This window comes from Eubalaena glacialis, chromosome 10 (assembly GCF_028564815.1).
Source record: "Eubalaena glacialis isolate mEubGla1 chromosome 10, mEubGla1.1.hap2.+ XY, whole genome shotgun sequence".
Lineage (NCBI taxonomy): Eukaryota > Metazoa > Chordata > Mammalia > Artiodactyla > Balaenidae > Eubalaena > Eubalaena glacialis.
This window is the reverse complement of record NC_083725.1, coordinates 114,061,654-114,074,788: the sequence shown is the minus strand read 5'-3', so window position 1 is coordinate 114,074,788 and position 13,135 is coordinate 114,061,654. Positions and strand designations below refer to the sequence as shown.

Sequence of the window (13,135 nt, the reverse complement as noted above, 5' to 3'; positions counted from 1 at the left end):
GGCTCTAGGTGGTGTCGATACCTTTTTGTTGGTAACAAGCAAAATTATCCTATTTATACACAGAGAAAAAGAACCGGAAGGACATTTACCAAAAGTGTCTCTCAGTGGTCAGCTCTGAACATGGGTTGTCTTTGTAATTGTTTAAAAAACATACTTAGGAACATGTGAAGGCCAGGTCTGTGTCTTATTTTCCTTTTGTGTCCCTGGCCGGGCGTAGGTGAAGGACATATGAATAAGGGAATCCCCCATCTCATGGTCCCATCTGGCACCACATCAGCACCAGGGCCCCTGGTGGGCACCCAAGTGGGTGGAGTGCAGCAAGGCCAGTAGTGGAGAGAGCAGAGCTGTAGGACGGAGACTCTGTTTACCCAGGGTGATGTCTCTCGCAGGCCATCATGGGGACTGAGGAAGAGATGGGACAACATCTCCAATGGGACAGACACCTTTTAGACACTTCAAAAATTTTAGTTCCTGGTCCCTCTTCACGAACACTTAGGAAGCAGGCTTCCTGTGTTCCAAGTAATTTAATATTTCCCATGGCTCCCCAAGGACTGGAATCGTTTCCTTTTTATAAGCTGTGGGTGCTAAGTCAGAAACAGTATCAGACTTGCGCATCTTGCTCACTGCTGTCTGCCCAGCGCCTGGGAGCATGCTGGCACACAATAGGTGTAGAGTGAGCAAATGAATGTGTCAAGAGTGACTTCTTTAACCGGTTGCTGGGCACCTCGCCGAAGAAGAGAATAAAACCCACCTCTAAATAATGAGACCCTGTATGGCCTCCCGCACCCTGTAATTTGGATCTCTAGGAATCGCCTTTGTTGTGGGCGACCAACCACAGGCACAGAAAGCACCTGCTTCTCCAGCCGGTCCTCGAGGAAGGACCCCAGGCTGCCGTGCCCCTAGCTGCTTCTCCAGGTCCCTTCTCTCCGCTTCGTGGGACCTGGGGGTTCCGAGACATCCCGGGGCTCGCAACCAGGGTGCGCCCCAGAGCTTCCCAGCCGTGGTGGCGCGGGTCCCCAGGTGCCCGACTCCCCGCCCGGGGTCAGCGTTCTTCCCCTCCTCGTGCGGGGCAGAGGGTCCGGGACCGCGTCTAGGGCCTCGTGTCGCACCCCCAGGCCTGCGGGGGCAGAAGCCTGAGTCACGGCGGCGCACGCCCTCCCCTCTCGGCTTCCATCCTGGGGCCACCTCCGCCCGGCAGCGTCGGGCCCCGGCGCAGCCCGCTCTCCGCGGTCTACTGCGCGCCCCCTCTCCTCCGCCTGAGTCTCCGCGGCCGCGGTCCCCGCCCCGGCCAGCTCCGGGGGAGCTTGGCCCGTCCGCCCTCCAGTGCTGAAGCCCGAGCTCCCAGCGCTCCCGGGCGGCTCCCGCGGGAGGGGGCGCGGCCGCCCCCGCGGCTCCACCCTCTCTGCGGGGACGCGGCCATCTGGGGCCCCTGCCAGTCGTGTCCGCTCTGGGGCCCGCGCCTAGCTCGCGCGGTAGGAGGCAGTCCCTGGCAGGGACCGGGGCCTCCCCACCGGGCGACCCCCTTGCCAGCGCCGGTGCGGGGAGCCGGGCGCTTAGATGCCCCGAGGGGGCAGTGGCTGTGAGACAAGCTTGGGTGGAAGCGCGTCGCAACGGACGCGGCGCCCCTGGCCGCCTCGGTGACCCTTCAGGAACCGGGACCCGAGCCCCGGAGGCGGCGGCGCGGGCCCGCGAGGACGGCGAGGTCCGTGCTCCTAACGTCCGCGGCGGGCGAAGGCTGTGGAGCCTTGGTCGGGCTGGTCGCCTCCCGCCTCTCCCCCCAGCCCCCCGCGAGCTGGCAGGAGGAAATAGCGCGCGGTCCCTTTAAATTTACCCAGGAGCCCTTAAAGGAGCCCCAGGGGCCCCAGACAGGAATCCCCACCCCGGTCCAGCCCGCGCCGCCGAGCTAGCAGTCAGCCGTCCGTGCGGCCGGCCGCCCAGTGCATGCGCCCCGCGCTCCGGGGCCCCGCGCACCGAGCGCCGCGCGCGGGCCGCCGCCGGCCCCGCGGCCCCGCGGCCTGCCGCCCCGGGGCCCCGCTCCGCAGCGCAGCGCATGGAGCCTGGCGGGGACCACCGGAGCCGGAGCGGCGGCGGCAGGGGCGGCCCCGGGCCAGCAGCGGCCTCGGCACGGGGCCGACGGCTGCCGCCCGCCGGATCGAGCGGCGGCGCGGAGCCCGAGGAGGACGACGGCGGTAAGAGTTGGCTGGGGCCGGCGGCTCGGGCGGGGGCCCCGGCATGGGGGAGGGGAGGGCTGCGGCTCCGGGCTCCGGGCCCCTCTCCTCCGCCGAACAAAGGGGGGGACGCGGGCAGGGCGGCCGGGGGCGCCACCTGGCGGGCGCGGATGGCGACTGCAGGGCCAGCGGGGGAGCCCCCCGCCCAGCTCCCGGGGTTGGCCCGCGGGGCTCGGGCGGATCCCCTCCCCCTTAAAGGGCCCCGCGGCCCCCGCCTTGGAGGCCCAGCTGGAGGGGCCCCAGAGGGCCTGGCCTGGCGCCGCGGGGCTCGCGCTCTAGGCTCTTGGACTTGCGGCCCCCGCCCCTTTCTCTTTCTGACTCCCAGGTGGTCTCCCTTATCCGGCTGTCTCTTAAAAGTCTGCCCAGACCTTGGGTCCCTTTCCGGGCTTCCCACCAGAGGAACTGAGCTGGGGACTCCGCTGTTTTAAGTTGGGCTGTCCTCTCCTCTGTGGCCTTGCTTAGAGAAAGGAACCCTTTTTCTTTTTCCCTACGTTCTCCCTGGGAACGAGCACGGCTTGCGCCTCTTGGGGACCTACCAGTACCTTCCCCACGGCGGGCAGTTCTTAAAGGGATGGGCTCGCCCACAAAGGCATACACCCCCTCCTGTCCGCGCGTTACCCCCTCCCTTCTTTTCAGAAATTTTGCCACGATTTGTCAGCTATAGGGGGACCAGCCAGTCCTCTTAGTTTGCTCTCAAAGGAGACTGTTTTTCTTCATCCCTCTGCTTCAGGGTCAACGCCTTAAGACCCATGAAGCTTCTGTCCAGGCTAGGGAGACTCAGCCCTAATCCCCGAGCTCCCCTCCCAGAAATTCCCCATCCCCTTTTGTTTTTAAAGAATCCCAGCTCCTCCCCTTTTTTCGGCTCTTAAAGCGCCAGTCCACCTTAGACTAACAGATCCAGCGCTGGAAGGATGCTCAGAGACCAGCTAGCTATCCAGTGCCTTAGCAGACAAAGACGCTTAGGCCCAGAGAGCGGACATGACCTGTCAGAGGTCACAGAGCAAGTTACCAGTGAAGCCAGGAGTCGAACCCAGGTTTCTGACTCTGAAACTAGTGTTTTCTTTTTCTTTGGATCTACTTACACCAAAACCAAACAAAAACACAGTGATGACAGGAGCCCTCTCTGATCCTGCCTTTTGTTTCCCAGACCGGGGGATTCTCCACTGGGAGAATGACCACACCTGTCTATTCAGCCTATTTGTCCAGGAGACCCTTTTCTAAATAAAATAAGGTCCAAACTGTAGGGAAAGTGGGGGACTGCTCAGTGTCTCTATTTGGCAAAAGGGAACACCACTGGGTTGGTGGCCTCTCCACTGACTGCCCTCTGATTGCTGGGCAGTGGCCGGCTCCCGGCCAGAGCAAAAAATAAATCCCCAGAAAGACTTAATGGACTCCAGTGGGTGGTGGCCACTCCCTGCTGCATAGTCTTCAGTAGCCACTCTGGTGGCCCTCCTGCCGTCATCCCCTTTCAGTCATCGGCTCTCCCAGACTCTAGGAAAGTCAGAGTCCTAAAAACTCCTTTCTCTGGAGGTGCTGACAGCTTTGTCATGGGGATCCCTCCTGTGGGTCTCTCAATTTGGGGAAGTGACAATGCTTAGTGCCCCTTAAAATGGGATTCTCAGGAGGGTGTATTTGAGGCATTATTGGAAAAAGGGAGAAGATCATCTTTGGGTGGGGCCCTCCTGGCTGGGGCCTTGGGCAGTGGGTCCTGTGTGCAGCCCTGGATGCAGACAGATGCCCCCTTTGTTCTTCTCACCCTGCTGCGGCTGTAACCGCCACGGCATGCTGCTCTCCTGGCTGTACCCCTACAGCCCTCATCCAAAAAGGGTGCCTTGCAGAGCCTGCTGCCTCCTTGGCCTTCACCTTATTTTTTAAAAAGTCAGAGCTGTGCCCTGCGTTCTTTTGTTCTTGATCCTCTCTTAAAGGGGTCTTGCTCTTTGTAAAGGACCAATGTTTTGACGCCCTGCTCTACCACCTCCCTTTTATTGCTGTTGCCATCCCTTTCCTGCCCCTGAATGACCTCTCTCCCACCTCCCTTCTCTTGCAAAATCGAAGCCCTAGGTTCTTTCCCTGGAAATCGGAGATTGAAAAACTGTCTCCCTTTCCCCCTCTTCAGGGCAAGATCTTCAGCTGGAAGGGGGTGCCTTGGGGACCTGGGGGAGTGCCCCCCTGCCCTCCTCCAGGGCCAGGGGACCAGCATCCTCAGGCAGGAAATACTCAGACCACTGTGAGGCCCGGGCCTCGAGGCCTGGAAAGAGCCGCATCCCTGGCCGTGACCACCGGCGCTACTACCACGACCACTGGCGGCTGGAGTACCTGATGGACTTCAACCCTGCCCGTCACGGCATGGTGTGCATGGTGTGCGGCAGCTCCCTGGCCACTCTCAAGCTCAGCACCATCAAGCGACACATCCGCCAAAAGCACCCCTACTCCCTGCATTGGAGTCCCCGGGAGAAGGAAGTCATCAGCAACAGCTGGGATGCCCACTTGGGGCTGGGGGCCTGTGGAGAGGCTGAGGGCCTAGGGGCCCAGGGGGCTGAGGAGGAGGAGGAGGAGGAGGAGGAAGAGGAGGAGGAAGGGGCCGGCCTCCAGTCTTGCCCTCCCAAGGGCCCAGGTAATGTAGGACATGGGGAAGCAAGGGCCTGGGTGGTGGAAGGGGCCAGGTGGGGACAGCCTGGGCTTCTTAGCCAACTAGCTGGTTTTCTGGAGCAAGTTATTGCTCCTTTTTGGGGTGAGGTCTGTTTATTGGACAATAGTGGGGGAGAGACAGTGGGATGAGGGGGTCTCCAGCGTCCCTGACAGCTTTGACATTCTGTGGTTTTAGAAGGATCCAGGGAGTGGAGGCTGGGGAGAGAGGCAGGGGAAGGTCTGGGAGCAGAGGGTACTGGAAAGGTATGACTGACCGTGAAGTCTAGGGAAGGGGCTAGAATCTGGGTCTGGGGGAGGAGGCGGGTGGGCTGAGGGTTTGTGTTCAGGAGGATTAGGAGATGGCAGGGTTAAGACTTGAGGGGAGAGGAAGGGAAGGAAGGGTAAAGCTTAGGCAGAGGTCTCAGAGTCAGTGTGAGGGAGAGGCTTATGGATGGAGGACCTGGCTGCGGTGGCGGGGGCTCCCCCGGAGGGCCAGCATCTCAGTTCCTTCCCTTCCTCCAACCCTTTCAGGCAAAGCCCCAGCTGGTGGGGGCGGCCGGCGCCAGCGGCGAGGGGGCCCAGGGGCACCCCGGGCTCGGCGTCGGCGCCTGTCTGCCTCCCGGAGGGCTGGGGGCAGCAGGGGGCTGGGTGCCCGGCGCCTGGAGCGGAGGCTGAAGGAGTCCCTGCAGAACTGGTTCCGGGCAGAGTGTCTCATGGACTATGACCCGCGGGGGAACCGGCTGGTGTGCATGGCCTGTGGCCGGGCGCTACCCAGCTTGCACCTGGATGACATCCGTGCCCACGTGCTGGAGGTGCACCCCAGCTCCCTGGGGCTCAGCGGCCCCCAGCGCAGCGCCCTGCTGCAAGCCTGGGGTGGCCAGCCTGAGGCACTGTCTGAGCTCACCCAGCCCTCCCCACCAGGTGCGAGGCCCATCCCAGGGCCAGGACCCCTCCATATAAGGGCTGCAAAGTGAGGTCTGTGGCCAGAACCGGGAGGGACTCATCCCCCCCTACACACACACGCACACACACACAACCGGGAGGACTCATTCCCCCCCCTACACACACACACGCACACACACACATTCTCCCTCTCTCTGGGGTGAGGAGCAAGGGACCCCCTCTGTGTGGGTAAGGGCAACCCAGCCAGCAGGCTGAGCCCCTCTCCCTCACCCCTTCCCCAACAGACGATGACCTCGTCCCCCAGGACCTGACCAGAAAGAGCCGGGACTCGGCCCCCGCTGCTGGAGCCCCCTCCTCTCAGGATCTCAGCCCCCCAGACGTAAAGGAAGAGGCTGGCTGGGTCCCTGAGAGGCCCGGGCCGGCAGAGGAGGAGGAGCTGGAGGAGGGCGAGAGGGTGGGGATCCCGGGCCGGTCTCCGCGGGGCCGCGACCACCGCCGCCACTACCAGGAGCGCTGGCGGCTGGAGTACCTCATGGAGTTGGACGGCGGCCGGCGCGGCCTGGTGTGCATGGTGTGCGGGGGCGCGCTGGCCTCGCTCAAGATGAGCACCATCAAGCGGCACATCCGCCAGCGCCACCCGGGCTCCACGCGCCTCAGCGGGCCAGTCAGGGCCCTCATCGCCCAGGAGTGGAGCGAGAAGGCCGCCCACCTGCTGGCCTTGGGGCTGCCCTGCCCCGAGTCCCCCAGGGACCCTGCCGCCCCCAGCACAGCCGCAGCCTCCGAGGAGGGGGGAGGGGAAGAGGAGGAGGAGCCAGAGGAGGAGGAGGAGTGGTGGGGTGAGCTGGCGGAGGGCCAGAGCAGGTGGAGAGGGAGAGGGGCCAGGGTAGAAGGGGGTGGGGAGAGTGGAAGGTCGAAGGGGAGAGGGGAGGGTGGGACAGGGCAAAGGTGGGGGGTTACGAAGCCCAGACGCTCCAATGAGGTCCTTTGCTCCGTCCTAGGCGACGTCCCGCTTTCCCCTGGAGAACCGTCGGAGCGGCCCGCCGAGGAAGAGGAGGACGATGAGGACGGCCCAGAGCCCGGGGGACTCGCTTTCCCACCGCTGCCGCCGCCACCTCCCCCGCCGCCGCCGCCGCCCCCGCCCCGCAGCCGAGAACAGCGGCGGAACTACCAGCCGCGCTGGCGGGGCGAGTACCTGATGGACTACGACGGCAGCCGGCGCGGCCTGGTGTGCATGGTGTGCGGGGGCGCGCTGGCCACGCTCAAGGTCAGCACCATCAAGCGGCACATTCTGCAGGTGCACCCCTTCTCCATGGACTTCACGCCCGAGGAGCGCCAGACCATCTTGGAGGCCTACGAGGAGGCGGCACTACGCTGCTACGGCCACGAGGGCTTTGGACCGCCCGCCCCGGCGCCGCGCGACGGCGGCGCGGACCTCAAGGCGGGCGCCGTGTGTCGGGCGTAGAGGACTCGCACTCGAGGGGCCGTGCCCGGCTGGCTGTACGGCTGGGAGCCCCAGCTTCCCGCGGCCCTGGCCGCTGCCGCTGCCCCCCGCTGGCCGGGCCGGGCGGAGATTCGGGATTGGGTGGGGGTCTCCGGCTTGCGCTGGGTTCCAGAGAGCTCCCCAGGCTAGTCGGGGCGCCGCAGGAATCGCGCTCTCTTCTCGGACCCGGAGCCCAGGCCCTCGCCGCTCAGGGCCCCACGTTCCTGAGAAGCCACAGCGTTTGCACGGAGAGCTTCCGGGCCCCGGCCGCACCCGCGAGGCGATCCTGTGCCAGGCCGGGACGGGGGCACCGACAGTCAGTATTAGGGCCCCAAGTAGGTGGGGGAGGCAGAAAGGACGCACCGACCCCTTTTCACGGTCGGGGGTCCAGCTCTCAGAGCTGCACGTCGACAGGCACGGCTCCCGGGTCGGGGCGGCTGCTGCCCAGTCGTTACTGGCTTTCTCGACCGCTTCGGGGCCAGGACTGCGGACGAGGGCCTTCCTCGGGAGGAGAGGCAACGGGACTGGGGAGCCAGCCCGCGGTGAAGGCGCGTAGTACCGCGGGTGGTCGGGCGGGGCGGTGGCCCGGGGCGGGGGCGGAGCTGGGCCGGGCCCCGCCTTCTGTGCCTGCCTCCGGGGCGGGCTCTCCGGGGACCGCCCCACCCGCCTCCCCGGCCCCTACCACGGCCGCCCGCACCGAGATCTTGTAAAGGGATTAGCACTTTTTCCTTTGCTCCTCTCCTGCTCCGAAGGCCTCCGTTTACCCTGAGCTCAGTCAGGCGCGCCCGTCAGTCCGAGCCCGGGGCACTGGAGGTCCCGGCAATTGGCGTTCTGTTCCTGTCCCCTTTTGTACGCGGTGGACGCGCCACCCGTTCTCAGCCCCCAGGGCCTGGGGCCGGGCCTCGGCCTTCGTTTCTCTTCCCCGCGGCAGCGCCAGGTCCTGAGGGGCCGGGAGTGGGCCCCACGATCTCCCAGGCAGGTCCGAGAGGGATGTGTAGATTCATTCTCCTGTGGAGAACAGGTGGCCCCAAGATCAGGCCCTTTTTGCTCTTTGTATTTTATTTTGAAACTGTATTTAATGCTTTTATATGAGAGGGGGAGGGGCGGGAAGAGAGCTGTCCGTCACCCTTATGTGCAAATGTCTTATTTATTATGCGTGTATCAGAGATAAGCTGTGAGGTGGTGGAGGAAGGACCTAAAGGGAGGAGGTGCGAGGAGGCGCGGATGGGAGGACCCCAAACATCACAGACTAATGTGTGCCTCACCGGGCCCCTCCTCGGAGTCTCTGGTACCCACTGTCTGCTCTTCACATAGGCCAGTTCCTTTGGTCTTAAAGCCTGAGAGTGGGGAGGTCAGCGGGTTGGGACTTCCGGGCTGGGTCTGGAGGGGAAGGGGCCCTGGCACCTGGGGCCAGGAGCTGCCTCTGTGGGTGGGAAAGCAGACAGCAAAGAAGCCCTTCCTCTCATCCCAGTGCCCCCAGGCCAGAGCCCAAGGTTCAAGTGCCTCAGGCCCAGTCCCTTTGACTCTTCCTGATTGGGAATTGAATTTTATACCACGGATTTTATAGCATTTTTATATAATTCAAGATTGTCTGAGTTGGAAGGACCTTGGAGATCTAGTACCTGCCCCCACCCCTTTCACAGATAGGTAAAATGAAGCCCGGAAACTGAAATTATCACACACCAGGCAGGAATAGTAAGTACTAAGACTAGAATAAAAATCTCAACTCCCAATTCGGTGTTCTTTGCACTACACTACACGGCTTCCCAATCTCTGGTAAGTTAAAATTTCTTTTACCGTTAGGCCTGCCGAAGGATGACCTGTGCTGGGTGCTGCAGGCCCTCAGCGCAGTTGTGGCCTCCGGGGGATGGCAAAGAACAGCACACTTCCTTGTAACGAATGAGTATTCTACAGGGCAGTCTTGCCACCACTGGCTTCAGCTGGAGGGCACCAGCAGCAGCCTTCTCCATCAGAACTCCCGAAGTAGGGCTGACTGCCGCCTGGCCCAAGGCCTCTCTACTGGGCAAGGCTCTGGTGTTGTGTTGTTGATGCCACCAGGGGTTCAGGAAATACTGCATGGGCTGTCAGTTGACTGAAAAGTCAATTCCTAGAGTGTCTGAACCTCCAGGTTTGTTGAGACAGTATTAAAAGCTTCAGAACAGGGATTATGGATGGCACCAGGTTGGATACTGCCATTCTTTTATTTTCCTTCATGCATGTTGTTTTCAGATCCAGAAGGAGTGTTTTGCCACTTTTGCTACTCTGCCTATTCAAAAACAGTAGGCAAACTGTGGCAATTATTATAGTCATCCAAGCCCTCTGCCGAAGTTCAGGTAAGCCAGGGCAGAGAGCAGGGTGGGAACGTTTTTCCCCCTTGATAGGGAGAGGACTTGGGAGGGCAGGAGTGGGTGTCTTTATTAAGCAGCAGCCCCAAGCACTCCACTGGTTCTCAGAAGTGGCCGCCAGAACAGCATCATCCCATTAGGAACTTAGCAGAAAGGCAAATTCTTGGGCCCCACCTTGTAGATCAGAAACTGGGGTGCAGCCCAGCAGTCCGTTTTGAAAAGCCCTCCAGTGATCATGAGGCACGCTGAAGTTCTGAGCACCACTGATCTAGAAAGTGCCACTGTAGTGATGACTACTTTGCAGCTATAGCCTCATGAGTTAGGAGATGAGGTGGTCCCCATCTCTAGGTGCCTCCTCCTTGCCTTGGGAGTCTGACATGAACAGGTGAAGTTTCTTCATGAATTTTTTTGTTAATGGTATGCTTGCTATTATGGCCAATATGTAAATGTTACTCTGAATACATATTTATATACCATGTTAGTGATATTATTTGAACATTTGTATGCGTATTTGTGAAGTTGTTTGCATCAGTTATTTTTTAAAAAATTTCAGCCTAAGTTTTCTAAGAGGTATGGTTGAATAAATTTTAAAAATCCAGCTTAAGGGTCATGGCAGCCTTAGTTTTGGGAAAGAGCTAATCCGAGACAACAAGTTCTTTCAGCAAAAACCTGATGGAAAAGTTTCCATTTGCCATGGTGATTGACTCTCATTTTAAGTACATTGTGACTGAGTTATAGGCTGCTTCATGTTGCAGGTGGGGGAACCTTCCTAGGTTGGTGTAAACTGGGACAACAGACCCCTCTGGCCCCCTTCCACTCATCATCTTTCTCCTAAGGTCACCTCTTAGAGGGTCTCTTATTTTCCTTCAGAAACCAAATGCACAGTTTTGCTCTACTATGGAAATTCTACAGTCTTGGAAATCATTACCAGTATCAACTATTAGTCGCTTTTTAAAGCCTCAAAAGTGGAGTGGGGATGGGGGCCAGTGGAAGCCTTGTTTGGTTCTTACTTTACCCAAACTGTGTATAAAGAATAAAGTTAGCAGAATGACACCACAGTCACTGTGTTCTTTTTATTATTATTATTTTTATTAATACCACATCAATTTGCAGTTTTACAGGAACCAAGATTCAAGCTCCTTAGGCGCTACTGTACTTTTATGTTGCACGCACATACACGCACACACAGTTTCATTAGTAATTTTTCACCTATAGATTTTTCTTAAAAAAACAAAAAATTCTTGTGTGGCACAAAGATCTGTCCAAATTAATCTAAACACAGCACTAACAAAACAAAGAGCTAGGTGTGGGGGCTTCCAGTGCAGAAAAAGGTCCTTTGGAGGGGAAGCCCAAAAAGATGATCAGTACACTTAACTTCCTGGGAGGGCAAAGGATGGGGATGGAGAATGCATTCCCTACTATGACATGAAATCAGTTAAACATTTCAAAAGGAAAGGGGGCTAAGAAAATAAAAGAGTGGAGTAAGGCAAGGGTACCTTTTACCCATCTAAATTCCTAAGTAATTTCCTCAACAAAGTAGAAGGAAAACTTCCTTCCACTACCTTCTACAGAGCTGCACTACTTTGGGACTGTCAAAGATTGTAGCCTTTAAAGTCACCAGTGCATATTCCCTCTGGATTATCACGACTATGAGTTACAACCTGAAGGAACTCACAGATGATTTTCTTTCAGATTTACTGAATTTTCATGTTGGAAAGGGAGAAAGACACTTATAAGTCTCCAATGGGAATCAAAGATTCCCAAACGCCCTCCATCTGATGTCAACATGAACTGTTTTGTTATCTTTTAATTGTGCACGGAGCCTGTCAACACAATCTGGCCCTGCCTGATCACCCTTACCTAAAGCTTCTTGGAAAACACTCTCAAAAGGAGCACCCTGTACCATGGTAGAGGTGCCAAGACATTTTATGTGCCTGAAAATGAAAGGAACCCTCAAACAACACACACCCAATAAGCTAGCCTCCAAGTTAAAACTCCATATGAATCACAAAATGCACTTCCTTACACTAATCTGTGATCTCTTAACCACAGACACAATCTCCTCTCAAGCCAGCTCAGCTTTGGTCCTTAGGGGAAAACGATGAGCACAGGTTAAAGATGTACCATGTGCAGGAGGAAAAGAGAAAAGAGAAAAAAGGCCTTTGTGTTTCTGTAGTTCACCCCTTGAGAATGTCTCCCCACCACGGACTGAGACAGGATTACAATAACTCAATAACTGAGGAGCCCACATGCAGATTAGTTTTTTTCTCTAACAAGTTTACAGCAGTGTACAGCAGTTACAGACATTTATTTTATAATAAGAAAAGTACAACCATATTTATTAAACTTGAGGGTAGGAAAGAGGGAGGAAAGCCCATTCAGGAATAAGCTCTCAAACTAAAGCTCAGAACTGGTGTCCGAAAGAAATGACACAGACCCCACCGTCCCACATGGCGGAGCCTTTCCTCTCCTAAGCGTGAGCGGGAGTCGCAGCAGCACCCCTGGGTGCTCCTTCTCATCCCACTTTCCATTCTTGGTTATCGGATGGCATTCCGAGAATCAGGAATTATCACTATCAACTATAAGTTATTCATAGAGTTGAAAGTTGTATCGTTAAATGAAGAAGAATATTAGGGGTAGCTGCTCACATTGTGGGGCAGGAAGACGGGATCACAGGGCTGCGAAAAACAAAATAAAACAAAACAACAACAACAACAAAAAAGAGGGAAAGAATCCCATTCTTGTCCCCAGATAATTTCTTCATAAGTTAATCATTATTTCTTAACTTAAAAATAAGGGCAAAACTATGATGGAAAGCTATGTAAGACTGACTAGTCCTTGAAATTTGAATAGAAGAACCCAAGAGATGTGTTTTATTTTCCATTTTCTCCTTTACCTCCAATCTTTCCCCTCCTTTCTAGCTACAGGTAAAGCTCCACCATCATTAAGGTATTGATTTATCCTATTAATTTGATTCTTTCTTTATTCTTTTGGGTTCTAAGATATCAGTTCTTTTTTAAGTCCAACAATTCTTGTGCTTGATACTGAGGGTAAAGGGAAAGGAGGGGAGAAAACACCAAATTAAAAAAAAAAAGCTTGGAATGCAGGCTCAAGCTGACACTGAGCACGGTTCCTTCATAGTACAAGTAACAACATTATAACTATTAAACGGTGTTTTAGTAACTGTTGCATTTCTGGTTTCCATGTACTTATTCTGCCTTTTTTTTTGCAACTCCAGGGAGTTTTGCTTGAATCCTATTGAGGAAAAGGAAAAAAGAAGGGTGAAAATATAGACATTAGTTCTAGGTTTTTATTTTAACACTGATGTTGGAAGACACTCCTGGATTTACCGGAGCCATGTGAAAAACACTCCCATTTCCACAGGGCTTCCTCTGGATGACAAGCGGCAGGGGCTGGGCCTGGCCTGGGATGAGCTGAGTGCACCGAGACCCGTCCCCCTGCCTGCTGCCTGTCCTTCACTGCCTGAACCTCCCGGCTCCTCCACTGGGCTTCCAGAGAAGAATGAGATGTATCTAGGCTTAATGCCTGCT

The 13,135-nt window shown here is 57.0% G+C and overlaps 2 protein-coding genes across 3 annotated transcripts in view; one reads left to right on the top strand and one right to left on the bottom strand.

Annotated features, from left to right (window-relative positions):
- Positions 1-2,050: 2,050 nt before the first annotated feature.
- ZFTA (zinc finger translocation associated) lies at positions 2,051-7,306 on the top strand. The gene is made up of 5 exons (XM_061201913.1): positions 2,051-2,189; positions 4,345-4,842; positions 5,388-5,777; positions 6,044-6,595; positions 6,758-7,306. Exons 1-5 carry the CDS (start codon positions 2,051-2,053, stop codon positions 7,219-7,221), a joined length of 2,043 nt encoding a protein of 680 aa, XP_061057896.1. The 3' UTR covers positions 7,222-7,306.
- Positions 7,307-10,651: 3,345 nt separating this feature from the next.
- RTN3 (reticulon 3) overlaps positions 10,652-13,135 on the bottom strand; it is a 55,483-nt gene continuing 52,999 nt past the window's right edge. For both annotated transcript variants that reach the window (XM_061201911.1, XM_061201912.1), the window contains one exon: positions 10,652-12,839. In XM_061201911.1, coding sequence (XP_061057894.1) covers positions 12,794-12,839 — 46 coding nt within the window. In that variant the 3' untranslated portion in view covers positions 10,652-12,793. The remainder of the gene's footprint in view (positions 12,840-13,135) is intronic.

Bases quoted from the DNA above. Each gene is read 5' to 3' on its own strand.
- ZFTA (XM_061201913.1), top strand. From the start codon at position 2,051: ATGGAGCCTGGCGGGGACCACCGGAGCCGGAGCGGCGGCGGCAGGGGC. The intron at 2,190-4,344 runs GTAAGAGTTGGC...CCCCCTCTTCAG, and splicing joins GCCCGAGGAGGACGACGGCG to GGCAAGATCTTCAGCTGGAA. The intron at 6,596-6,757 runs GTGAGCTGGCGG...GCTCCGTCCTAG, and splicing joins GGAGGAGGAGGAGTGGTGGG to GCGACGTCCCGCTTTCCCCT.